The sequence below is a fragment of the Bombus impatiens genome, unplaced genomic scaffold, assembly GCF_000188095.3.
Source record: "Bombus impatiens unplaced genomic scaffold, BIMP_2.2 scf_0019, whole genome shotgun sequence".
Lineage (NCBI taxonomy): Eukaryota > Metazoa > Arthropoda > Insecta > Hymenoptera > Apidae > Bombus > Bombus impatiens.
In genome coordinates this window covers 599,926-624,996 of record NT_176438.1, presented here as the reverse complement: position 1 = coordinate 624,996, position 25,071 = coordinate 599,926, and the positions used below count along the sequence as shown (strand labels likewise).

The 25,071-nt window shown below is 33.1% G+C and overlaps 2 protein-coding genes and 3 long non-coding RNA genes across 17 annotated transcripts in view; 2 read left to right on the top strand and 3 right to left on the bottom strand.

The window, feature by feature from the left end:
* Positions 1–3: 3 nt before the first annotated feature.
* LOC100747472 (transmembrane channel-like protein 1) lies at positions 4–8,570 on the bottom strand. 6 transcript variants are annotated; one of them, XM_033319342.1, is made up of 19 exons: positions 8,497–8,570; positions 7,996–8,126; positions 5,776–5,941; positions 5,323–5,494; positions 4,840–5,077; positions 4,587–4,775; positions 4,072–4,307; positions 3,816–4,007; positions 3,286–3,534; positions 3,118–3,187; positions 2,866–3,037; positions 1,961–2,680; positions 1,758–1,864; positions 1,384–1,679; positions 1,131–1,310; positions 895–1,015; positions 535–685; positions 313–478; positions 4–163 (listed from the first exon to the last, which is right to left on the bottom strand). In XM_033319342.1, exons 2-18 carry the CDS (start codon positions 8,110–8,112, stop codon positions 369–371), a joined length of 3,486 nt encoding a protein of 1,161 aa, XP_033175233.1. In that variant the 5' UTR covers positions 8,113–8,126; positions 8,497–8,570; the 3' UTR covers positions 4–163; positions 313–368. The 6 variants fall into 6 exon arrangements, with proteins under 6 accessions (XP_033175233.1, XP_033175228.1, XP_033175237.1 ...); XM_033319337.1 differs by lacking the exon at positions 8,497–8,570 and having other exon boundaries at positions 7,996–8,299; XM_033319346.1 differs by lacking the exon at positions 8,497–8,570 and having other exon boundaries at positions 313–463; positions 7,996–8,299.
* Positions 6,940–8,222, top strand: LOC105680249. The gene is made up of 3 exons (XR_002946264.2): positions 6,940–7,320; positions 7,575–7,730; positions 7,974–8,222. It is a non-coding gene; the product is annotated as an uncharacterized LOC105680249 (long non-coding RNA).
* Positions 8,571–8,644: 74 nt separating the features above from the next.
* The window catches only part of LOC100747352 (carboxyl-terminal PDZ ligand of neuronal nitric oxide synthase protein), a 39,423-nt gene continuing 22,996 nt past the window's right edge, over positions 8,645–25,071 (bottom strand). For 2 of the 8 annotated variants that reach the window (XM_003484648.4, XM_033319432.1), the window contains 6 exons: positions 13,247–13,451; positions 12,778–12,902; positions 12,479–12,664; positions 11,629–11,811; positions 10,152–10,424; positions 8,645–10,073 (listed from right to left, as the gene is read on the bottom strand). In XM_003484648.4, coding sequence (XP_003484696.1) covers positions 9,588–10,073; positions 10,152–10,424; positions 11,629–11,811; positions 12,479–12,664; positions 12,778–12,902; positions 13,247–13,451 — 1,458 coding nt within the window. In that variant the 3' untranslated portion in view covers positions 8,645–9,587. Of the gene's footprint in view, positions 10,074–10,151; positions 10,425–11,628; positions 11,812–12,478; positions 12,665–12,777; positions 12,903–13,246; positions 13,452–14,310; positions 14,906–15,419; positions 15,556–17,155; positions 19,122–25,071 lie in introns of those variants that run through there. The other 6 variants (XM_012382674.3, XM_024365762.2, XM_012382668.3 and 3 more) reach the window with 6 other exon arrangements.
* Positions 15,595–16,536, top strand: LOC112212429. Its single transcript, XR_002946259.2, has 3 exons — positions 15,595–15,709; positions 15,957–16,053; positions 16,121–16,536. It is a non-coding gene; the product is annotated as an uncharacterized LOC112212429 (long non-coding RNA).
* On the bottom strand, positions 22,341–24,972 carry LOC117151418. Its single transcript, XR_004461326.1, has 3 exons — positions 24,435–24,972; positions 24,128–24,374; positions 22,341–24,032 (listed from the first exon to the last, which is right to left on the bottom strand). It is a non-coding gene; the product is annotated as an uncharacterized LOC117151418 (long non-coding RNA).

The window sequence follows — 25,071 nt, the reverse complement described above, 5'->3', positions numbered from 1 at the left end:
TTAGTTTTTTATTTAGTTAGTTTTATGTACATTGTGATCTTTTCTAGAAGCTGATCAAGAATGACACTCTGACTTCCCCTCCACCTTGTTTATGCGAATCTCTGGTATTACAGCACAGTCACTGAATTGTGATTCCCAAGAATCGTGGAAAACTTTCATCAATCTGCTTGTAACATTTTAATGACTAACAATATATTTATTATCAATATCTATTGAGTAGATATTGGACATCTAAGCAATTTAATTAAACAATTTTATAAAGAAATAATCAAAATTTAATGGAATTTCCTGTAACTTTAAGTTCGGTATTACCTGGTATTAATTGTTCCTTTTTCATTGTAACTGCTTTCAGAAATTGTATGTTGCGTCTAATCGTGTGATATCGTATCCTGTTCCATATCTGTTAACTCTACCACTTCCGAAGCTGAACGTTTCCTTTCATCGAAGACCATTCCTGCAACTTCTGGTTTATCTATAACTTCATTAACAGTACAATAATAATTACTTCATTAATTATCAAATTTCGCCGTTTACCTTTTGCAGTTCTTGTTTTTGCCGATCTCTTAGATAAAGCTGGTAACATTCTTTTCCATTTCAGAAAGGACGAGTCAGACAGTTCTTCTCTTTTCTTCACTATTTTAAATAATTTCCGTCGTTCCTCAGTACGTTCATGACGCAGTTGTATCTGAGCAAAGTGAATAATCAATAAATTATCAAACTTTTACAATAACTAAATGAATAGATGCACCGACAATGAAAAAACAGATGTATACTTTTTTAGTTGAACTAAGACAGATTAATTAAAATTCTAATTTGATAAGTTCATAATCAGGATATTTCTATCTAGTAAATAATTTTAATTTTTCCATTCGGGAATTATAATTTGATAAGTACCTTTAAATCATCATTAGCTTCTCTTAAAGAGTTAGTTAATGAGACCATGTAATAAATAATGAGTACCATAAGAACAATTAGTGGAATTATTATGCCAGGTGAAGTAATGTAATCAAGGCACCTGAAAATGTTATGAAACAAAAAAATGGTAAATAAATGTCAGTAAATATGAGATATTCTTTCTTAGTTCCTTTTTCAAATTTATATTTTTTTTTAAATGAAATATACTACAATACTTGTTAATTGGATCAGGAAGAGATTTAGTGAGCTGTTTAGTTGCTAACTGGTAAATTTTCTCGTAACCAGAGAATGGACCACAATCCCAGGATGGTTTAACCCAAACTATGGCATAGCCAACAGGTAGAATATATAAACATAACATGGCTAACAACAGAGCATAGTAAAAGTTATTGGACCTGCAAAAATTAATACTTTAGAATAAATGGAATTAATAGATGCTAAAAATAAAGAGAACAATTTTTTAAATACCTAGAGGCTCGAAAAACTACTTCATGCGGCACATTACAGGTAAGAACAGCCCAGGATCTTAAATACATAAGAATTCCAAGTTTTAGAAGATTCAGGGCTGTTAATCCTGGGCTGAAGAACATCCCCATCCAAATAATTCCTTGATTATTTACCAAATGAAGTATATTTTCAGCAATCTTGAAATCACCATACTGAGGAAATTGCTTTTCTAGGTCCCAACACCAACAATTATTCATGTATCGTACAAAAACTGCACGGAAGAAATCTATACTAAGCGTGGTCACAATGCTGAGTATCTGTGATAAATAAACAAAGTATTAAAAAATATTTAAAGTGAAGAACAAACATTGAAAAATATTAAAAATTAAATTCACCAAGTCCATGACGGTGAGCTTAGCAAGTTCTTGACCAAACATCGTTTCCCAGCACAAACGACGAGGCTTTTTCCGAGCTTTTACGTCTAACGGATTCGGTGAAGAGGCTAGTAGAAGAAATATTCAAGTATAAAAAATATAAGTTAAAGATTAAACGGTAATATTTTTAAAAGTATAGTATACAAATTATACTTTGTTTATACTTGTATTCTGTGTAGTTGTTGTGCAAATCTTCTCAAAACATTTTGTGACGTAATCCTTCTCTGAGAGAGGTATTACACCTTCACGCAACGTTGTCGAGGAACGATCGATAGTGGAAATTTTATTAGTATTTTCTGTACTAGATTCTCTATTAAATGTAATCGTGTTCATCGAATGTTCAGTGTTTGTATTCAATGTTGTAATTACAGAATACTCAGATGTATCATTTATTTGTGATGACATAGATGATAATGTGATAAATTCTTTTGTCTTCGTGGGAAAAGTTTCATTGTAATCTTCAGTAATGATACTAGAAATAGTATTTGTACTTGTACTTATATTATAATCGCTTTCTTCAATTGTTTCGCTATAAGCTGTAGATTCGTTGAAGAAAATACTAGTCATAGAAGAACTATCAGTTTCTTCAGTAAAATTTGTAAAAGAAATTTCTGTGAGATTTTCGAAGATAGTGAAAATGGTGGTTGCTTCAAATATATCATTTTGTTCAAACATTTGCGTTGTAAACTCTGTCTCTTCAGTTATATCTTTAGTGGAAATGGATGCAGATTTGTTCAGTTCGTTTGATGTAATATCGTCGTAATTATCGTATGTATAATCCAGAGGAGGATAATCTCCGACATTGTATATTTCTTCCAGGGATTTTTCATCGAGTATCGGGTTCAGATACAGACTCGCGGGTATGAATGAAAACGGTGGCAGTGCTAAATTATTCAATATAAAGAAATTGTTAATGTATATTTATGTGACGACTAAACGAATTAAGACAGAAGAAGGCAAAAGAAGAAATATAGAGACTAGAAGATTCTGTCCATTAATGTAATTGCAGTCGAGCTCCTTTGTCTAGAATAAAAAATTATGTAAAATATTAATGATGATAAAGACATACTCGTTTCAGGAAGTTCACTTCTATACTGCATTGCAGTGACATTGTTTGCCAAGATTAAACTTAAGGATGCTAATGTCACGACCTGTTGTGATTTCTTCATACTATCATCACATTCGATAGATATGTATTTGCAATTCTTAATTGTTTCCTGAACATATTCTAAATCTTGCTTCTGTAACATCAACAAACTAGATGTCTTCTTGAACCTCATAATTCAATAAACATATCATTATATAGATACAGTTCACTTGCCATTGAATGGATCTTCTCAAACAATGCGAATATTAGTGAATAAAAATTCAATAAATTGAGAACCATTATTCTGTGAAAAGTCAATTCAATCATCAAATTAATAATTATAAAATTTGAAATTAAGATTCCTAATGGATGTGTCAGAGAAAAATTGTTTATAATACACACCGTGCAAGCTGCAAACGCAGCTGTTTCCTAGGATGATAGCTCTCCAGTAGTCCCAATATCTCAAAGAACGACGGGAACACGTATGTGATCAAGGACAGTACGACCGTAATTTCGTTTTGACGCCACCAATTGGTCTGTTCGAGTTCCTCAGAACTTCGTACGACCACTTTTACCACGGCATACGCTGACAATCCGAATAATGCAATCACAGATGTGTTTACGAAGATCCTCATTGATATAATTCTCCAACTAAAATTTTCCAAAGCATTAAATTTATGAGGCAAAATAATACAATTACAGGGATCCACTAATTTAATAGAAGTGAAAATAAATATAAGTAAAGAAATTATTTGCATTAATATTGCAGGTATTTGCAAATGTAAACTAGAATAAGTTTTATAAAAATGTAAATAATATAGAAAATGATATGTATAATGGAAGAATAATTTTATTCTTAATAATAGTGATTTTATAAAAAAGAAGATATTGAAAAATGATAAAGCAGTAGATATTTCTTCGAGTAATCTTACTTCCTTTCATCTTTTTCTTTTTCAGCTTCCTCTAACAAAGCTTCTTTAAATCCAAGAACGATGCTCGCCGTCCTATTGTGTGCAGTTTCAGTATTCCCAATCATGAAGTCCCATCCAGTGAATAACTTCCAAGAAAACACGCACTCGTCGTCTTTCTCCGTGAGTTTGCTCAATCGTGAATTTTTTGCCATTCTAAGAAAACCGTCAATATAACTTTTTGTAGAGAATTAACAATTTGATTTGTAGATAGCCGTACTTGCGTAATATGGCGACGAAACTGTAGATATAAATGACCAAATTGGTGACGAAATAAGCTAGAGGTAATCTGTAACCGCTTCCAGAATCTTGATTTGTGTACCAGCCATAAAAGAACGGTGAGTACCTTAGGATGCCCTCGAATTCCCACAGAGTTAATAAGTGCTTCGATTTTATCTTCTCCTCCTCGGGCATTATCTTCCGCTCCCCTGCTGCTGCCTGGTCTGCTGTGAGCATCTGTCGCGAAGAATATCTGACGAAATTTGAGCGACTACTTTTCTTCGTAGTAGGATTTCAACTTCCTTCAATTTCTCAAATCCAAGTTTTCAAGTGCAATAAAAAGTTGATTGATAAAAAGTTGAAACTTGAGTGATTTAAAAATGATGGAATTATAATAATACCCTACTTTAAATTATAATTGATTGTCATACAAATTATATCACATATTTTTCAAATGATCTTGAATAGTCTCCAACAATAATTATTTAGTTAATGGTAACTATTATATTACCATACCTCAGGAATGGCCACGAAAGCAGTAAGAATAACTGTCATGACAAGGTTAATCCAAAACAACCAACGAAGAAAGGTAAAATACGAAGCCACTGCTGAACCAAAGTGTGATTCGATTTCCTTTATACGAAGTTCCCATGGCACCAACCATGTTTGAAGGTTAACCATCTCTCTCCGACAGTATTGCCATTTCTACAAATGAAACGTTGTCAATAGAAAAGATCTATATGTACCAACAGTTTTTTAAAATTATTACCTTTGTAATAAACAGGGAAATCCGAGCAATAACGTCTTTCGTGCTGCGAGTGTGAGCCAGTCTTTCCTGAAGAACTCCCTCGTGTCTTCTAACGTAGGATTTTGCTTGTCGTACTAATTTAATCTTCCGACGAAGTGGCCAAGCTTGTTGCTTCACTCCACTCAACACTTCTTTGTGCATTTTCAACTTTTCAAATATCTGTTCTTGACTTCCACTTTCTTCAATGGAGATCACCGTTCTGTACAAGTTTACACGGATACTATCTTTATTTCTTTCCATATTAATCATCAATTAACATTCTTTGTATGTTTATTTTAAATATTTTTAGTATTTTAATGTATTATATAGCATTTAATACATGTAATATCTCCATACTTTTTATTTTTTCTATTTAAATTATTTAGCTTTTAATAATCGCTTTTTAAATTTTACAGGGATAATTCTTATAATCGATAAACGTAAGATTGAAAGTAATATACTAACTCTCCGGAACTTATAGTGTAAACGGAAGATCTTCGACGTAGCATGGCTTCAGCCTCGGCGTTGAAGGGAGAGGATGGACGACGTCTCCGTCTGCTTTGTCGCCGACTAGAACTCCGTCGTTGCATGATCTCACATGCTGAAGCAGAATATTCATCCTCGTTGGCCTCTTCCTCTAAAATTCATTAAACATTCACATTTTATATCCATAAATTAAATTCCCCATACATTTATTATATTATGTATCACAAACATGTACAACTGTACAAAAATTCTTAAATTTTTTCACAACTCTTGTAAACTCCTTATATAATAATTAATTTTTATGTAAATAATTATGTAATAATTATGTAAATGATTATTTTCTATAATGGATTAGTATGGATCGTTAAAAACACCATTCAGAATGATATGAATTATATTAGTAAATGATTTCTTTAATTTACAAATACAGACCAGCTATAGAGACTCTCTGCATATCGGTGTAGTTTTTCACGTCAATGGCGTTTCTCTCTTCTTCCCTCGCTTGATTTGAGCAACTTTCCCTCTGCTTAACTTCGTCCTCGGTGATGACAAAGGTAACTGATCGTTCAATTGATGATTGCAGAGAAGTAACTGCCACCTACAGCAGAAGGCAAAACCAGGGAACTAGTTGGATGAATTTCACCCATAAATCATCCATTGTCACGCCACGTACTGTGCACACAATATGCACAAGCGATTGATTATCGAATGATAACGTCGAACTCAATTTTAAGCGTATAATTCTTATTAAATTCCACGTCCCTGTTATAAACTCCACTTTGGAAAACTTTTTCGTTGAACGTATTTTCTAAGGCTATTAATTAGCAAAGACACTAACACTTTTTGTTGTTATATCGCAGAGGAAGCTTTAAATGAAGAAAGAGGAAATTTGCCGATGATAAAAGACACCAACTTGGATGTTAATAAAACTGGAAGATTGCAAGTTAATAAGTCGATGATTAGAGATGAAGTGAGGTCGATGGATAGGAAGGGACTGACATCGTGTCAGTAGGAAAGAACCTGGTCATTCCCTGGTGAAACCATCCCTCTGTTGAAATCTATAAGCTGCCTGTAATGTCTACTCTACTCGATATCGGGCACGTCGTGTTTCCGTCCACGACGCAAATCCTCGAAATCACGAAAGGTCGTATATTAGGAGCAAGTAGATACTTCGTTTAACGATCAGACAGTTTGTTAGGTATATATCGTGATGGTTATAGGACAAACGTGTTTTCTATTGATGTTCCAATTTACCTTCAAAAAATAAACAGCTTTAAGGGTTAGCTTTAATAGGTATAAATAGCTTTAAGACAAAGGAGATGACTTCTTTCTTATATAACATAATCAATAACAAATTTATAAACAAGATTCTTCTATCATCATGCTATTAAAATTCTCATAGTCTTGCACTATTATTATAAAAATGATCGGTCCCTAAAATCTATATTGATATTATAATTCTTATTAATTTTTAAGCTCGTAATGTCCTTCTATCTTTTTTTTTTTCTTTGTCTCCTTTGTAAAAGTAAGAAAAATATAGAATTTACCTTCTTTATAAAATAATAAAGTATTGAATTCTAAATGTTTATAATTTTTATTTTCAGCAATATGTATCTCTTGTATGGATCAATCATCGATGGCAAGAGTTTAACAAGGTGTCAATGTGAATGTTCAGAGACACGAGGTCACATGCGACGTGCCGCACCCTAGATACTCATCGTGCTCACGTATAACTCGCATTCTTCACGTGACCCCACCCTGCGCTTCATAGATAATAATTCTTCTTTCCTAATCTCGCGTCGCGTAGCACGCGAGATCTATAGACTCCCGAAAATCACTCTCTCCCTTTTCGTCTACTATTTACTCTTGGGGCCCCAGAAATGAGATTTGTGAAGAGCCACGAAACGCCACGTTATCGTTATCAGTCATTTTTATGACACACCTTCGTAAAAATGAGTCATCTGTCTAAAGAAGCAGGTAATTTAAACAAGTCTTAGAATTGAATTATATGTATGTATCATTTTAATCTATACCAACTGAAATTTGAATCTAGATATGACGTATTTCCGATTTTGTAAATTTCAAACTATTACGCTTTCTCATTGTATATCATACGTACCTATGTTAATATTTTATTTTTAATATTGCATATAATTATATTATTCATTGAAACTTTACTCTATTTATTGTAATTAAATATATCATTTTATTGTTTTATTTTATTATTGAAGAAATTGTGTTGAGTTTAGCAGTATTCCATTGAAGATGATAACCATAGTCTTTTCTCAAAACTAGTACAAAAGAGGCAGTTATAGGGACTAACATTAATTGTGGAAATACGTGTGCAAGAAGTTCACTTTGCAAAACTCATTTGCTAATTAGCAGAGGTATACATCTTATTAGTCACTAAACTATCTGAAAATTTATCGAACCCAATGACAGCTTTGATACTCACGCAATGTCACTCTTTGCCGTCGACAAACACATTTGTTGATTAAACGGGCGTAACACAAATAAAAATTCTTGCTTTCTATTTTTTCAAACTTTTAATTGCTTTTTTGTTCTTTCATATGAAAGGAATATATTTAATTAGTTCTTCATTGTAGTACAGGCTCTTTTATTTATTTCAGAAAACATATGTTTGAACCTTACTTGCAGAGAAGGCTGCATCGACAATGATATCGATTGTACTCGAGATCGAGACACAGTATTCGATCTTAAAATTCCAGAAATTTTCTCCGTGGATTCCTGTTTTATACTTTCCTTCATATCTATATTCACAACTAAAGAATTATTTTACTATATTAAACTGGCCAAATTGCCAAATAAAAAAAGAAACGGTGATCTTTCGCGGTTTATTCTTATTAGAAACCAATCATTACACCTGCAAAATTTTCAATAAATTTCAGTTTATTAAAATTTAACCGTTACTTCACTAAAACTTTAATTCCTTTTTTAAAGATATTTCTCATTATTTTTATTATTGACAAGTAAGCTAAGTAACACATCAAGTTAAAAAGTTTTACTTATAAATTTTATAAATATGTTTAAAAAATTTTTATGTAGGTTTGTATAAGACAAAATACAAGTATGTATATTTTTCAGGAGTTAAATTGTTCTGGTCTTTTTAAGGTCTGCTGGTATACTGATTACCATAAAGGCAGGAAAGTACAAGCACTGTCAGAATAGTGAACTACACAATATGATGACCCTATTAATACTGAAAGATACTAACACGTATTAAACTTCAAACCATTAATAGTAGCAGATACAGTGGAAAGGATATAATTAAACACGTCGATTTTTCACAGAGCATTTTATTTACTGGCCATTGCAATTTTTAAATATACTTTCTGATGGCTTCAACGTTTTCATAAACCAATTGTTTATCTTAATTTATTTTAATTGCGAGTTTAACATGTCAGAGCTACATATTTATATACTCTTCTGAATTCAACATATAGATTTGTCTTTTTCTTTTTACGTTCATTAATTTTTCCATACATACAATACAAAAAGAATTTTCTTCCCTAAGAAATATGTTGGATAAAATTCATAAGAATTTAACACCAGATTAAATCTGCATCTTTCTATTTTACAGTACAGAGTTTGACTTGTAAAATTAGTTATAGATGTGTAATAAGTATGTACAAGAATGATGTACTTTATATACACTTATTTGTCACACGCTGATCACAAATTGTTTGCTCGCTTGTTGTAAATACATTTTATTAAAAGCTCTACTCTTTTGGCACGAGTTCGCCAAATCTAAAGGATACACTAAATTTATACTTTCCGCTATCAATGTCTGATTTTATCATTCAAAAAAAGACTGTTAACAACCATTTGGAACTATTATTTCTGTTTGTTATGTCGACAATTAAAATCCCACCTCCTATGAACACTCTACAGCGTTTATAAGGAAAACAATGCATTTACACGCTTCACTTAGTCCTTACATTTAATAATAAGCTTACTTGGGCAGAACTTTTGTGTGTAGATGGTTTTGTTTATATTTAAAGGCAAAAATAATTATAACAACAATTAATTAATTTTGATTGCATTATAATATAGACAGTTTATATAGCGGCCAAACAATCAACTCCAAATTAATTCGTGACCTAAGCCAACTACAAAATATAGAAAAGAAAACATTATTTTTTATAAAAAGCGTTCTACCCAAGAGATGATATGTTTAGTAGACAGTAAAATTTTTCAGAAACTACTCTGGAAAAGATCTTTTATCACTTGGTTGTATGTCTCGCCCAGGTAGTCCTGTGCACTTCGGACATCAGATCATTTCTTGGAGGCAAACGAGCACTGGTTGTGCGAGACGGCGGTGGACCAGGAGTTCTTAATATGGTAGCCAAGTTTTTCTGGTTCTGTAAACTTTGTTTATTCGACGCTTGACCGTTGGAGTTTTCTTTGGTCGGTGATTGCTTAGGTGTTGTATCTAAGCGTTTACCCTGAGGCGGAGGATCCAACACAATTGGTGGAATTTCGTCATGCAGATTGATTCGATCCTGCTTGCTCTTTGTCTCCTGAACTACGTGACTGACGTTCCTTTCGCCTGTACAGGGTAAAGGTTTAATAAATGTTGTCTTCAACTCTGTAGTCTCTGAACTTCCGATATAATTATCTACTTTGTGCGTCATTATGGGTGATGAACAGAAACTGTTTGGTTGAGAAGCTCTTAATGACATGGAATTTGGAGACAACTGGGCTGAGCTCTGTAAAATAAAAAAAAGTTGTACAAGTTATGTATATTTTGCTGGATTTCGTTACAATTAATATTAGAATTTACTTACAGCTGGCCTATTGTTAGGAGGTACAACAAGATTAGGACCCATTGTATAAGGAGAAGGCGTGTTATAAGGTGACCTTTGAGGTTGATATGGACTTATGTTGTGCAGCCTTTCTAGGAGTTGTGTTTGAAACTGTAACTGATCTGCTGGACAACTATTTCCTTGTATTCCTATTGTATTCAAACCTCCAGGGTATAAGGAATCTGGTGGATAAGAGTAGTATGGAGATGGTGGATCCAGTTCCCATGGTGAACTTTGTCCTCCTGTTCGTTGGCACTGTTTAGAAGGTAATGATGTTAAAACATTCTTCTAGAAAATATGTAAAAGAGTGGATAATTAGAAATATTAATGTTTAATACATTCAAATATTCAAAATTTTCACTTTTTAATTATCCTAGTATTTTCACATTTTATAAATTTAGTGAGGCAAAAATTTGGAATGTAAAACGTTAAGGAAGAATGACAATAGTTGATTACCTGAAACTCTACATTTTTAATTCTGATGCATGCTTTGTAAAAATTCAAAAATTGGCAACGTTACCTAGCATTTGTTGGTAGCACAAAATCCAAAATCCCGTGCGAAGACCTGTTACATAACATCGTCACACCGGCGCTTAGCACGATTATTGGATTAGCGATTTAGCTTTAACGTCAGCATTAAATTGCTATCTTCCGGCCGAGCAATCTAGGATGAAACGCGTCGCTCATAAGCAATACTGTTTTCACGTGTTTCAAAGTTTAACCGCTCATACAGTTTCCTTAAAAGGATTAAAAAGTTCCTTTGTGAAATATGCTTAAACTTATCACGTATACTTAACAACGTCTTTTTTCCATTACAGCGTTTAAATTTTGTTCCAGTATTTTTTGAGCAATTACTATTCATACTAAATAAATTATAAGATCAGATTGGCATATATCCATTTACGGATTGATACTATTTACATTCAGTTATCTTAATTATGTTAAAATATCAAATCCTTCATAAGCACAAAACAATATTTTAAAAAACATAATCATGAATGTACATGCAAAAAAAACTAGGACATTCAATTTGAATTATAGCAAATACTTTTAAACATACATTTAGTCGTATTTTATCTAAAAATAAAATGACAGAACGTAATCAAGTGGTACAAACAAAGAACAATCGCAATTTTAATAAATGTAAAAAGTAAAGAAAAGCACGCATTCTCAATTCTACAGTAAACAAATTAAAATACTTATAACACATTTCTTGATACAAAAACAATCTCGCTTGCTCGATGACGGGTGCAAAATATAAAAAATGTGCATAAATTGTTTTATTAAGAAGATCGCTAAAAGATGCGTCAGTACAAAAGGCGTTACGGTATAAAAAAAGAAAAGAAAAACAGAGAAAATACAAAATACAGTGCTAAACGTTAATTGGAATGCAACGTTCGCAGACATACGGCTTGCTGGCTGTTGAACACTCGTGTCATGGTATTCGGTAGAGCGTTACCTGGCCGAGGTTCGACAGATCAGGAACGGTGGTAGTTTGTTGCATCGTCGCTGAGCCAGGCAACTGAGGCTGTGAGGTTACGTGACCACTCGAGATTCTTTCTTGCTCTCGAAGATGGCCGACTAACGCACCTATATGCTCTAGAAGTTCTTTGTTTTGCATCAGCAATTGATGCGTCCTGGCCTAAAACATAAAACATAATAAATATTTGATATCATATTTAATTGAGCTTGTCAGTATGTATTAACAGCAACAAGTAGTTATTATTATCTGTTGATAAAAGCTAAAACACGTCAAGATATGAATGACATATAGACATAGATAAAATATAAGTACTTAGTATTATATTTGATTCAACTTATCAGTATCTACCAACAATAACAAATAGCTGCTACCGTCTATTGATAATATTTACACAATTTAAAAATATATACCGATGTCTCTTGATGTTTATTACTGCCTACAAATTTTTTTACAAACTTTACAAATTTTATAAACTTCGCTAATGCTTGCTTGTAAATTATCAATAAAATTATTAATAACTATCTATTCTAACATGTGTCAATATTTATTAACATTGCAAATCGGTATTTTCTATTGTCATACAAACAATATTAATTATGCTTATCAGTACCTACACCTGCTATTATATATTTACTCTAATTACTTTTACTACTGCTTTACTTTATTACAATTATTTTTTCAATCACATGTATGTATCTGGTAGCCTTCATTAATATCTATACAGAGCAGATGATAATACGTTCATTCTAGTACTGATAAATCAATATTTTCAGATCTGACACAATCGACAGACGGCCTATAAGCAAAGCAGCGCATCATCACTTACTTGAGCTTCGACTCGAGCTGCTGTTTCAGCCGCAAGCTGATCCTGAAGCAGTCGCGCATGGGCAACAGCGGCTCTGGTCTGTTGGCTCTGTTGCTCTAATCGTTCTCGCAACAGTTGAATCTCGTGCTTTAGAGCGGTTAATTCACCTCCAACCAGTAATCCTCCGCAATCGGAGGTCACCGTGCCCTATACATGAGATTAAACAATTATTCATAAATCTACTTATGTCCAATATATCTTAAAAGAGAATTTTAAGATAGACTAGCGCATTATTAATATTATATGACGATTCAACTTACCGATGGCGATTGTCTAATAGGGGAGGTAGACGCTGTGGTCGCTGGGATTTCGTGCGTCCTCAGAAGGCAAGGAACGGTCGTCTGTTCCGGTACCGAATCTTCTACGTCCCCTAATAGCGATATATCTAAAATACAATATAGTTTTTAATTTTCATTTGGAAAATTCATAACGAATAAACTGTAGTCGTTTGTGTAATTTCACATTTTTATGAACGTAACTAAACAGATCAAGGTAGAGATAGATATTTTTAAATTTCTCAAAAATGCATAAACATCCATAGTTTAATAACGGAGAAGGAGAAATATTACATTTGTAAGAGTCTTTTAACTTTATAGTTTCCAATATTATGAGAGAATTAAAAACAGTGTAAAGAATATTATGATTCATTAATACGTCATTAAATGAAAAACTAATTGAGAAAGGTAAATTGCTTCTTTTTATAGTTGAACAGAAGTCGGGATGTTAAACCTTTATGCACAGAAGACGGCGACGGTTGCGACTGTTCATTCGGAATTTCGTCTTGGTCCTCGTAAACGTCACGATGATTCTCACCGTGCTCCCTCTCTCTCTCTTTCTCCCCCCGGTCCCGTTCTTCCGTGGCGTTGTTTAAACTTAATTTATGGCACACCTCGAAAGCTTGTCCTACCGTTCTGACCACCCTCATCGCTTGACTCTAACGAAATCCAACTTTTTCAATTGAACGTACAAGTAAGTATAATATTTAGAGGTGACGAGGGCTAATTGTCGCATAGCATGCAGATATTAAGGTGAATTTGTACCTGATCATGAAACTTCAAGTACTGAGAGATCAAAATTCGACGCAAGCATGTTGGAACTTACAAATACTTTGGAGTTTTAAGGATAATTTCAGTCCAGTGGAAAACATAATAATATAAAACGTGAAAAGTCTGGGGATTGCGAATTTTCAGAAGATCAACACTTAAAATCCAAGTTCCCAAATTTTGGAATAATCAATTGTGATTTTCGAAAATTCAAAATATGCAAATTTTTGAACTTCAGATTTGTAAGTTTCCAAGTTCCTGTAAGACTTTTGGATCTCCGAATCTTTAAATTTTCAAATTTCTGGATTTTCTAATTCATAAACAATTAAATCTCTTGATCTCCAAATTATTTGTTTTTAAATTCCCAAATGCTCAAATTTTGAATTTTTCAAACTTTTGCGTCTCCAAATATTGCAATTTCGAAAACATTCAGATTTTAACGTTCCCCTAATTCCTTACTGGGGGGCTTCTAACCTAACCAAACCAAACCTAACCTCTACCAAGCTTCATTTCCAAAATCAAAAAGTCCAACTATAAACAAAAACAAAAAAAAAGGATACAAAAAAAAATGCTATAAAAAATTTGGCTCCATGAATAAAAATTAAGACATATAATAGTATAATTTATTCCTGCACGATGTTCTTCATCGGCCACGACATCCCGTGGCTCCTTTTTACTTTTCTTTTTTCATTATGGCAGCGGGACAACCTAACCCCATAAACGGCGTTATTCGTAAGCGTACACCTTTACCTCGAGCTCCTCGAGGTCATCGTTCTCCTCCTCAAAGGGGTTCTCATCGAAGCTAAAATCGACGCTTGTGGTCGAATGCGTCAGCTGAATAGGCGGAGGTTTTGTCTTCTTAAAAGGTTTCTTCAACTTCAGATAGTTGAATATTTCAGGTTCCTTGAACGAGAGTTTCTTCCTGGGCTTCGGGGTGGTCTCGACGCCAGAAGGACTAGCTGGACCGGAACTAGGGGACACTGCTGTCTCAGAGTTCGTTTGCTTCGAGTTCTTCAGCATGGTTGGTACGCGTTGCGCTTTTATGATGAGGATTTATTCAGTAAGTGACACTAATACTTTTTTCAGAAGACACTGTATGTACACATATAACATGGTGGAAGTTTATGGTCTTCTTATGGACTTCATTTTTGTTCTACATTGAATGGTATGTTTCCTTTTATACTCTTATCTTTTTCGATGCATTCAATAGTGAGTTTATTGTGAACAGCATGCTGTAATTTGAGCACGATGATAATCGAGTAATTATACGGTGAACAAACAATTTTGGTTTATGGAAATATTTAATTATAATGGCGAAGGATTAATTATTAATAATAATTTATTATTAAATCATTTATCACTAAATTCTTATTGAAAAGAGTACATACCTATATCTTGAGAATACATTTAGAGTATATGAAAATTTTGTAACTTTAACACACGGACTTCGACTAACTTTGATTACTGCAACTAAAATTTTACCCGCCATTAGTTTTATGAACAATACTCTTCGCTAAAGATATGTTTCTAATTCTACTTAACTAATTCCAATGCAATCGTCATTCCCGCCCTAATTTACATCACAAGGTGTAAACAATTTAACAAAAATTCGATTTCCAACTCTTGCCAGTTTAAACGCTTTATAACTTCTCTGTGCAATACATATACTAAAGCTTCGTTTTCAATTTCAGCGAGTCAAACGAATCCGATCATCGAGGTATTACCATTCTCAAAAAGTATCTAATCCTCGTAAATGAAACGGGTACTCGAATAACCGCGAATCACGATCCGTTGGAAGCGATAAATGGTGTAACGAAATTTATTTCAAATATAAGCGCCGGCGAAGAATCGATATTTACGTGTTGTAGCGTAGCTGGACGATTCCATTTATAAACAGCCGACCGGCCGGTGTGGACCCGACAACTGGCAAACTCCCCGATAAATCTTGCTCTTGCTTTAGAAACTATTACGGACCGGCGTCGTTAACGGAGCTACACGAGAGTTTATTTGCTCTGTAGCATGTACAACCGGCGACGCAAGTCGCGTTCGCAACGCACTCTCGTTTCATTCGAGGAATTAATCTCGAACCTGTAAATCTACAATCCGTCCATCCAGACGTTTCAAGACTCGTTCTGTGTGGGTTGCAATAGTTACCTTGAAATAATACTGGATGGAGTATTATTTATGTACTTTTTTCCATTGTGTAACATTCTTTTTTTATTGACTTTTTTCAACTTTTCTAAGAAAAGATCTGTTTCTAAAGATCATATTATAAAAAAATAGTACAGTATATCTTTTTTAAATTATTGCTATACTTGCTATTTTCTAATGGATACCGTTTAGAAGAAACATTTTAACAATAAATAATGTTTCATGTTATATCATTTCTTTTGTAGATCTATAGAGTAACTGTAATTAGAAAGAATGAAGAAAGAAAATAAAGATTCAAGAGAAGATGCATTTCTAGAACTGCTTCTAGTAGGATTAATATAGGTAAGAGATTTTTTAGTAATAAATAGTATTTTTATTAGTATTTATAATTATATGATTTCTCTCTTAGAAAGAGTAAAACTGCTGCAATGATTGAAATGGGTGGAAGAGGATAATGTAGATGTAAGAGAAGATCTATTTCGGTATAGGCCTACTTTTACAGGGATTACTTCCTGAATGTATGAATCAACCCCAATGACCTTTACTTTATTCACATACCGGTAAATCTACTGTAGTCATTCATAAATCTCGAACTTGACCTCACATGACGGCCATTAGTGATAACGTGCAGCAAGTGCGTCGCTTTGATTAGACGAGCGTGCGTAACACGAGTGAACATGCTCTCATCGGTGATTAAGTGGCAACTTGATAACACGCGTTCCTTTCGATCGAACGCACGCGATCATATTTAAAGACGCGCAGCTTGTGTTTGCATAATTATGATCGTCTGACACGCATCACAATCTAACTACATACGTAGATGAATGTATTTCTTACTCTTCTTTTATTCCATCAATTATATCTGTTTCTCCCTTTTTCCTATTTTTCTTCTTCCTTCTTTTTCAGATCTGTTTTATAACTAATTATGAAATGAAATTATTATTAGAAAACTGATATGTATGTTAGAGAAAGTTGTTAATTTATTTAATGGGTATTGAGTAGAATAAAATTTAAAATAAAAATAACATGTTAAATGAGATTATCATTTCTATACGAATTGTCTAATATGTCTTTTTCACAGGTAATTATACGACCACATTGGCGATGTCTCTATCGATAAGTTCAAGGATACACTGTACATAAATTGATAACACAGAATCAGGCAAACGAGGTGAAACCTGTTCAGAGAATCAGTGAAATGGAACACGAACACGTGGCCTAAAATAAATAGCTACGGTGTTTACGCCAAATCTCTAAATCCTTTGATCTTCCATCTCCTGTTTCTTCGTTCGGATTAAAAGCGAAGAAGATAAAATGTATAAAAATATACAAAGTTTTTAATATCGATAAAAAAACTTAACGAAAGAAGGTATTAAAAGATGGTATAGTGTGAGAACAAGTAACGCTAGAAGTATCAGTCGTTCAGTTTCGATTCTCCAATTACCTCGATCGGTATATTGTTCCAGTGGGCGGAAACAGATTCGTGAGAAATCAAAGGCTTCTCTTGAAAGCTTCATTTTCTGAAAGCTCTCTATAAATACTTGCTGGTTTCGAGGAACAATTTCAGTTTACTACCGCATGAGTTTTTACAACCTTATTATTATTATTATTATTATTATTATCCACCCAAATAGGTAATATTATCTTCATCTTAAGAAAACGATTCTATATAAAGAAAGATAAATGAAATATTATATAATACTATTAGGTGACTATCTTAGAGATAAGAGTGTAAAAGGAAAGCAAAACATCGAAGCTGTACTGAATTATTATGGAATGCTGAAATCCTATCCCATTGATCGTTTGGGATTGATCGTGTTTACTTGTCATTTTTACAGTCACTTAACTATTCAAGCATTTACGGATAATTTTGAAAATGAACAAATGGTCGACGAACAATTCATTTTTTCTCAGAATGAAATTCTACCTCTGTTTGCTGAGAAGAACGTATCACTAAGATCGATCTTCATTTAAGGCTTTTGCGATGTTGTCGAAGGTATTTTCGGATGTCACTGAACAGATCACTTTACTTGTCATTAGACTCACTGAACAGATCACTTCACCTATCATTGGGATTCTTAGAATTGTTCTATGATTGTTGTTAGATATTTTTGTCTCTTTTATTGGTAAGTTGATCTTCTTTTTCAATTTGAAGTTTTCAATTCAATTTGAAGAATTTGGAATTTTTGCGTTAAAATTTATTCAGTTCATTAGTTTCTTGGACTTTTACGTATCTCCTTTTGCTTCGCTACTTGGTTGTTTTAAAACTGGTTTGAAACATTGTTTAGAATTTTGTTTCTTTTACAAACCATTGTTGATTTAGCTTTTTATTTCTAGATGAAACTACTTCAACTTTTCTCCCCAAGATGCACTCAATTCCTCATTTAAAATTTCTTCAATTTCTGGTCCATCCAGGGTTCTTCCACGCCTCTCTCGAGTCTTCCCATTTTCTTTCTGAAACTTGTTCTATTTTCTCTCCAGAACTCTTCTCAATTTTCTGTTTCCCAAAGCAAGTCGAACGTTCCTCTACAAACTTTCTTCTTTCAAACTTCCCAAATTCCCTTCAATCAATTTTTCCCACGCTGTATCTATTCACAACTTTTTGTTTCAAAATTAATATTTTCGAGTTTCTCTCTTTATACTTGTCAAACGAGTACTTTATTTTCCTTTACTCCAAAATTCTGTATCTTCCTCTTCTTCTTCTTCTTCTTCCTAAGTCATACTCCTATTCTTTATATCCTTTTCTCTTCTCCATTTTTCTTTCAGTTCACTTGTCTCCTCTTCATTCCTAAACTATCACGGCGTTTCTACCTTTTTCTGTTCTTCTTACAAATCACTGTTTTATTCTTTCATTAAACAGTACAACTTTCAATTTTTTCTTCCGCTCCCTATTCTTTTCTTAAGTCACTGTTCTTCTTTTATCTTCTTCCAAGTTACAAATTCTATTCTTTAGTTAGTTTATTTTCTCTTGTCTTCTATATTCTTACTCTTCCCCGTTATTCATCGTGCTATCTACCTTCCTCCATTCATCTCCTTACCAAGAGTATGAAATCTTCATTTACTTGATCTGCTATTGTGAGCTCGACGTGAAGAGTTCCAAAATGAAATGAGGCGAGACTCGCGAAGAACGCGGCCGCGCGTTCTCGAAATACTCGAAAACGAGCGGTATCTCGCCGCGACGGCGGCCAGGTGGAGCGGAACTAAGCGGCGGCGTGTGCCTCTGATGGATCGCTAGCCGAGCGATAGCGTCAGCGGAGGAGCAAAAGCTTCGCGACGCCGCGGCTCGCTGGATTTTTCCTCCGGTTTATTTATAAACGCATTAATATTCTCGCTTTCGTGCAGCTCAATAGCATTTCCGCGTTCGTCTTCTACAGACGCGCGAAGAAAGTCTGAACTCGTCTCTTCTTCTATCTTTTATATTATTTGACATCAATTGAAGCGTTGACGACTGGTGATTTCTTGGCTGTTGCATTATCGCAAAACATTATTTGGAACGTCTCTGTGGCGTAGTTTCTTTTACTTTGCTTGTTTGCTAGCATTTTTAAGTTTTGTATCAAAATTGTTCTTTTTCTGATCTTTCTATTAGACAAGAGGATTTTTTGATTTTCTTAGGAATAAAGTTCAGTGTTGTAGGGAATTGTTTAAACTATTTAATATAGATTTAGAGCTTAATATAGATTTGTCTTCATAGTTTTTTCTTACTTTTTAATATTTTTCTTCTAATCTTCTTGCTAGTCTCATAAGAAAATTCTTTGATTAATTTTATGGATGAGGTTTAGAATTGTAAGGAATTATTTGGCGTACCTCATGTGGACTTGGAGTTGTGTTCCCTTTCCTGAGCTTATTTTTAGCAAGAAATGCTTTTTTGTATTAAACATTTTATATTATAATATTTATATTTATTTAATATATTATATTATAATATTATATTTATTTTATATTATAATCATAAAGTATTTTTGGAAAGGTGGCATTTTCATTTATTTGGATATTTCATTTTTATCTGCTCAGAGTTCTGTTTTTAATACAGATGTACTTTTGAGTAGCTCAAGTGTAAAGTTGGAATTTTCTTCTGGTGTTGACTTTAATCTTTTCTTTGGAGCAGAAATGTTTTTTTAGGGATTCAATGGAAAACTTGAATCTTTATCTCCATCTTCTCTTGGCACATTTCCTGAAGTATTTTGGGTTAACGCAAAGTTTAAATTTTCTTATAATATTGCTCCTAATTTTATTTATTAAACAAAGATCTCCAAAAAAATTCTTGGAAATATTTAATATAAAATTTGGAACTTCTTCTTTATTTACTCCTTGAATAAAGGAATAGAAACTTTTTTAATATCTTCAGCATAAAGTACAAATTTTCTTCTCGTATTATTTTCTTCCTAGAACTATGTACGTCTTCTAATTTCCCTCTGTCAAGCTCATTCATCTTTCCGTCCCACGCTTCGTCTATACACGTACACCTCTGTTACATTCCTTAATTAGCTTCTAGAGTTACAAAGAAACTCAATCAATACCTTATTACGTCGAGTTTCTTCTCACTTCCAATTATGATGTACTTCCATTGCCATTATAATATTACTCATTACGCGTATATTTCACACTATTCATATATATTAATCAGAATTAATTATTGTCATACTCTTTCTGCGTTGCTTCAGAGAAATTCTTGGTTTGTACCTACAAAGTCAATCTTTCAATGTACATGATTCACAACAGTTACCAAACAAAAGAATTCCAACTATACTTCAATCTCCACAACCACAGACACTAATCTGAGAATCTTTTCCACCACACTGTGCCTCTTCAAACAACAATTCTTGAGAACTGACCCCATCTTCCTTACTAAAAGTCCAATCAATTCAAGTATCAAGATATACAAATTTACAGAAATAGTCTTCTATTCAAAGATCAAAAGTATGGTCTCTTCAAACTCATCCAAGGTTCACCAAATATAAACATTACATTTCTGCAATCTTGCTCAAGGATTTTCGCACTTGTTACGCTCAAATAACTATATAGAATTCCAGTATATTTTCCCTTATTTAACTACTTTGTTTTTGAAATTTGTTATATTACGTGGCCAGATTTCTATTATTATTTGTAAGTTTCTTTGTTTCCCCTGTTACTTACTCTTCGACAATCACACATAATTCCGCTTCATTGATTTCCTTCGTTCGTCCTCTTCTCTCTATCTTCAATCATTTTCGCTTACATAAGACAAATCATGTTATTCTCTCGAAGTTCTTTTATTCCCCTGCTACTCACTCTTCAATATCCGTACACAGTTCCAGCTCATCGATTTTCTTCAATCATCCTTTTCTCTTTATCTTCATCTTCTTCAACCACTTTGACTCGCAATTTCATTAATATCAGTCAGATTCTTGTTACTTGCTCTTCAGTGATCCTACACAATTCTTTTCTATCAGCTTTTTCTTCAGCTCCTTTAACAACCACTTTCATACAATTTTATTATACTTTATGGTCGGATTCTTGTTACTCTTTATAACTTCTTTTGTTTTCTTGTTACTTTCCAATGACCCTACACAATTCCTGTTCATTCACTTTCTTCAATTATTCTCTTCTCTTTCTCTTTTTCAAACCACTTTAGCTCACAGTCTCATCACATTTCATAACCAAATTCATATTACTCTCCCTATGTTCTTGAGTTTTCTCCAGTCTTCTTTGATCACTTTAACGCAATTTTCATTATTAATCAACTTCTTGTTACTCGTTTCAAGTTCCTTTTTCTATTGTTTTCTTCTCAATTCCTCGTCTTTACAGTCCTTTCTTCTGACTTTCTTCACAGCTGACCAAGGTCTGTGCGTTTTCTTCGACGACCAAGCCGCTCTCTCTGCTTCTCTTCCTACTACTACTCCTCCTTTTCTGCTCTTTTGAGAGCTGAAATGAGAGAGAGAGAGAGAGAGAGAGAGAGACAGACAGAGAGAGAAAGAGAGGGAAGGAGAACAGGCAAGAGAGAGCTTAAAGTGCTACGGCACAAACGAGCTTTCAGAACGCGGAAAGCAACGCTTGAAATTCGCCCGTTTGCGTTCCCGTTTCGAGCATCCTTCAGTCGAAGCAGTAATTCGGTTGAGCGATTCTACTCGGTCTTTTCTTTCTCATGCTCTTCTCTCTTCGTTTTATGTTACAATGATAACGAAACACGTTACACACGTTTAGAAGAGTCGGTTAGAGTCCTCCAGCAAGATGTTGGGAAAAGGAATGTTGTCAAGTGATTCCGGATATTAGCTATTATGAAGTGTTACGCACTGAATATTCATTCTTCTTTCTTCAATTTAGAAAAAGAAGTTGTTATATGTTTCTTTCCTTTTATCTTCTTTTGATTCAGAAAAGAATAAATATGCTTGTTTATACCATTTGAAGTATTACTTTATCTTTTACAAGTGCTTCTTCAGTTGTTATAGCATAAAGTAAATAATGTTCTTCTTTTCATTTTCTTCATTTCTATTCGTATAGAGTTTCTATATAAGAATTGAAGACTATTAGAAAGATAAATTCTAATAAAGAATATTATAATGATGTTATTTAGAAAATAGAAATTAGTAACTGGAAGAGTTTTATTATTAGAAAGATATATATTTCTAATAAGAATATTTTTATACTTCCTTGTCTACACGTATGACTATTTAAAGGAACTCTGTTGACCATTTGACTTGTAAGATATCTTACATGGAATATACGAAAGGAAACAGAATGATTGACTATCGTACCAGTCGAAATATAAAAAGTTCCCTCAACAAAGTAAAGCATAAGTATACAGAGCCTAATTCATTCATGGAATTGTTTATTTCTAGTCGCGAAAACGGCAGAGAACTTAGCAGCGATTCAAATCACTTTTCTGAACCTCCCTCCCGTTCACGTTTATTTCCTGGACTGTCGTCCAGGTGTCAATCACCGTTCAGTGAAATTTTACAATGAGCTTTGAACTTTAACCAACGGCTAAACATATTCGGACCTTGCTATATTGAAGTTTATTTAGCGAATTTACCCTATACATAACCGCCATTGAAATTGAAAAACTTTGAATTTCAATAAAAAATGATAAAATATTTTCTCCTTTCATCATACTATGTGTACTCCTAATTTTCTTGTATTTTACATAAATATTAATTTTGTTATATTTTCACCTATAACTTTGTCCCAGTTATTTATTGTCTCATCTAATAACAAATAATCCTCCATAACTGATGAATATTTATGTATATATATCTCGCACTTCCAGCTACAAAAGACGAACGATGTACAAAAGTTTATCGAAAAAGGAGAATCGAAGAAACTCCACGCAAGAAAATTTGAAAATCGTGTTTACCATGAAAGTTCTCGAAGACGGTCGAAAAGTGACAGAAGCTCTTCCACTCGTGAGCTTAATGACGTGAAGCTTTAAATATTAGCTCGTGGTACATAAATATTTCTAGCTGCATAACTTGTTCTATTTCCAGTCTGTAATTTTTAAAATTTATGACACATTTGAAATCTTAACATCTACTGAAGAAAAAAAGAAGTGGAAGAAAAGGAAAGAAAAATAGAAATTCAGCTATGTTGAAGATCTCTTTCTCTTTTTGTGAGAACATTTAATTGAAATTTTTACCTCCAGTCTCTCTCTTTCTTTCTCTTGTCCTTAATTCTTCCACAATTGTTGTTTATATAACAAAAGCTATTGATTTACCAATTATACTCTCGGCATTTAGATGTCACATCTTTAATTAATCACAATAATTTTTCTAGATTTACCATTACATCTGATGCACCAATTTTAAAATAAATAACTTTTTGAATAATTGAATACGTAGTTCCATGAAATTTAACATTCACAAACTCCAGCCATTTATTGCGTATTAATCCAACAATTTACGCACACATGAAAAGAGACAACAATTTTATTATTAATATTCCACCATAGGTGTTTGAAACAATAACAGTTAAATAATAAAGTCATAACAGATATCGTTTCATCTAAAATATAAATTAGTTTCTGTCAAAACTAAAAATAAAGTGCAGTAGTACAAATATAATTTTTTATATAAAATATTCAAATGATCTTCTGCCAGTAGATTGAAATAATATGTCAGTACAGTCGTATGGATTTAATAAGAATGTAGAGAAAAATGTGGTTCCATTTTACTGGCACGATTCTTCAGAAATAACAACTCTCTGTGTAGTTGATTTAAAATGCGCGCCACTCGGTATTCAAAATATTTTCAGACGATAATTTACGCGTGAACGCTGGGATCGATGTATCGTGCGAGAGATTCGTTGCCGTGAGAGAAATATTTTTAAAACGGCTTATTACCGGTGGGCTCCTGTAAACCAACGCTGTATAAGTTAAAATTAACGCCTTGACAACGTGTATGACGCACATAGTGCGTCTGCTGTACTAACGATACGATATACATACCAGTTGTCGAAGTTCAAACAGTTCTCGCATATTGCCTCGAAACAGTATAAAGTATCGAAAAAGTTACAGAATTTGAACAGATGTTTATCTAAAACATTATTTCTGAACTATGTTCCAAGACAAACAATTGTACTTTTTGTAACTATCAAATATCCATGACTTTGTCCATTATGAAGTATGATCTTTTATTTTCAAGAGAAGAAATTGTATTCCAATGTATACGATTGTAGTTTTCTATTGTATCAGTCTGTGGATTTTTATAATATCTTATCCTCTTGACTTATTTAATTAAATAATAAATACTCACAATTTTATCTATTATGAATTATTGTATGTTTGAAACCTGAGCCCCTTTGCACAATTAAACTCATATTATTAGTCAAACTTTGCTAATAATAAATTGCTAATCACTAGTGTTAATAAATTCTTTAATACATATTACACTAACACCTATCGTGTTTCATAATGAAACAAAAGAAATTTCTAGAAATAAATTTTACCAATTATAAGCTATGTATTTATCTATTTGACTTCAGATTGCAAAATTGTGGGAAACAGCTACATAACCTATAATTTATAACTAGACAATTCTAAACTAATAACAGTAGTCAAGTAAAGATTGAATAAATACTTTCTGCGCAGATAATGCAGGAAGTTAGTGGTTTCAAACGATTCTTTGTTTTATGTAATTTTCTCTTGCTCGAATAAAACGTTTGACTGTTTTCCATAAGGAGATCGATAAAAGTTGAGCGTTACAGTTCGTTGACCAACACAGATAGAGATAGAGATAGAGATAAAGATAGAAATAGCGATAAAAAAAGAGATAGAGATAGAGATAGAGATAAATAGATAGATAGATAGATACATAGATAGATAGATAGATAAATAGATAGATAGATAAATAGATAGATAGATAGATAAGGAGAGAGAGAAAGAGAGAGGGA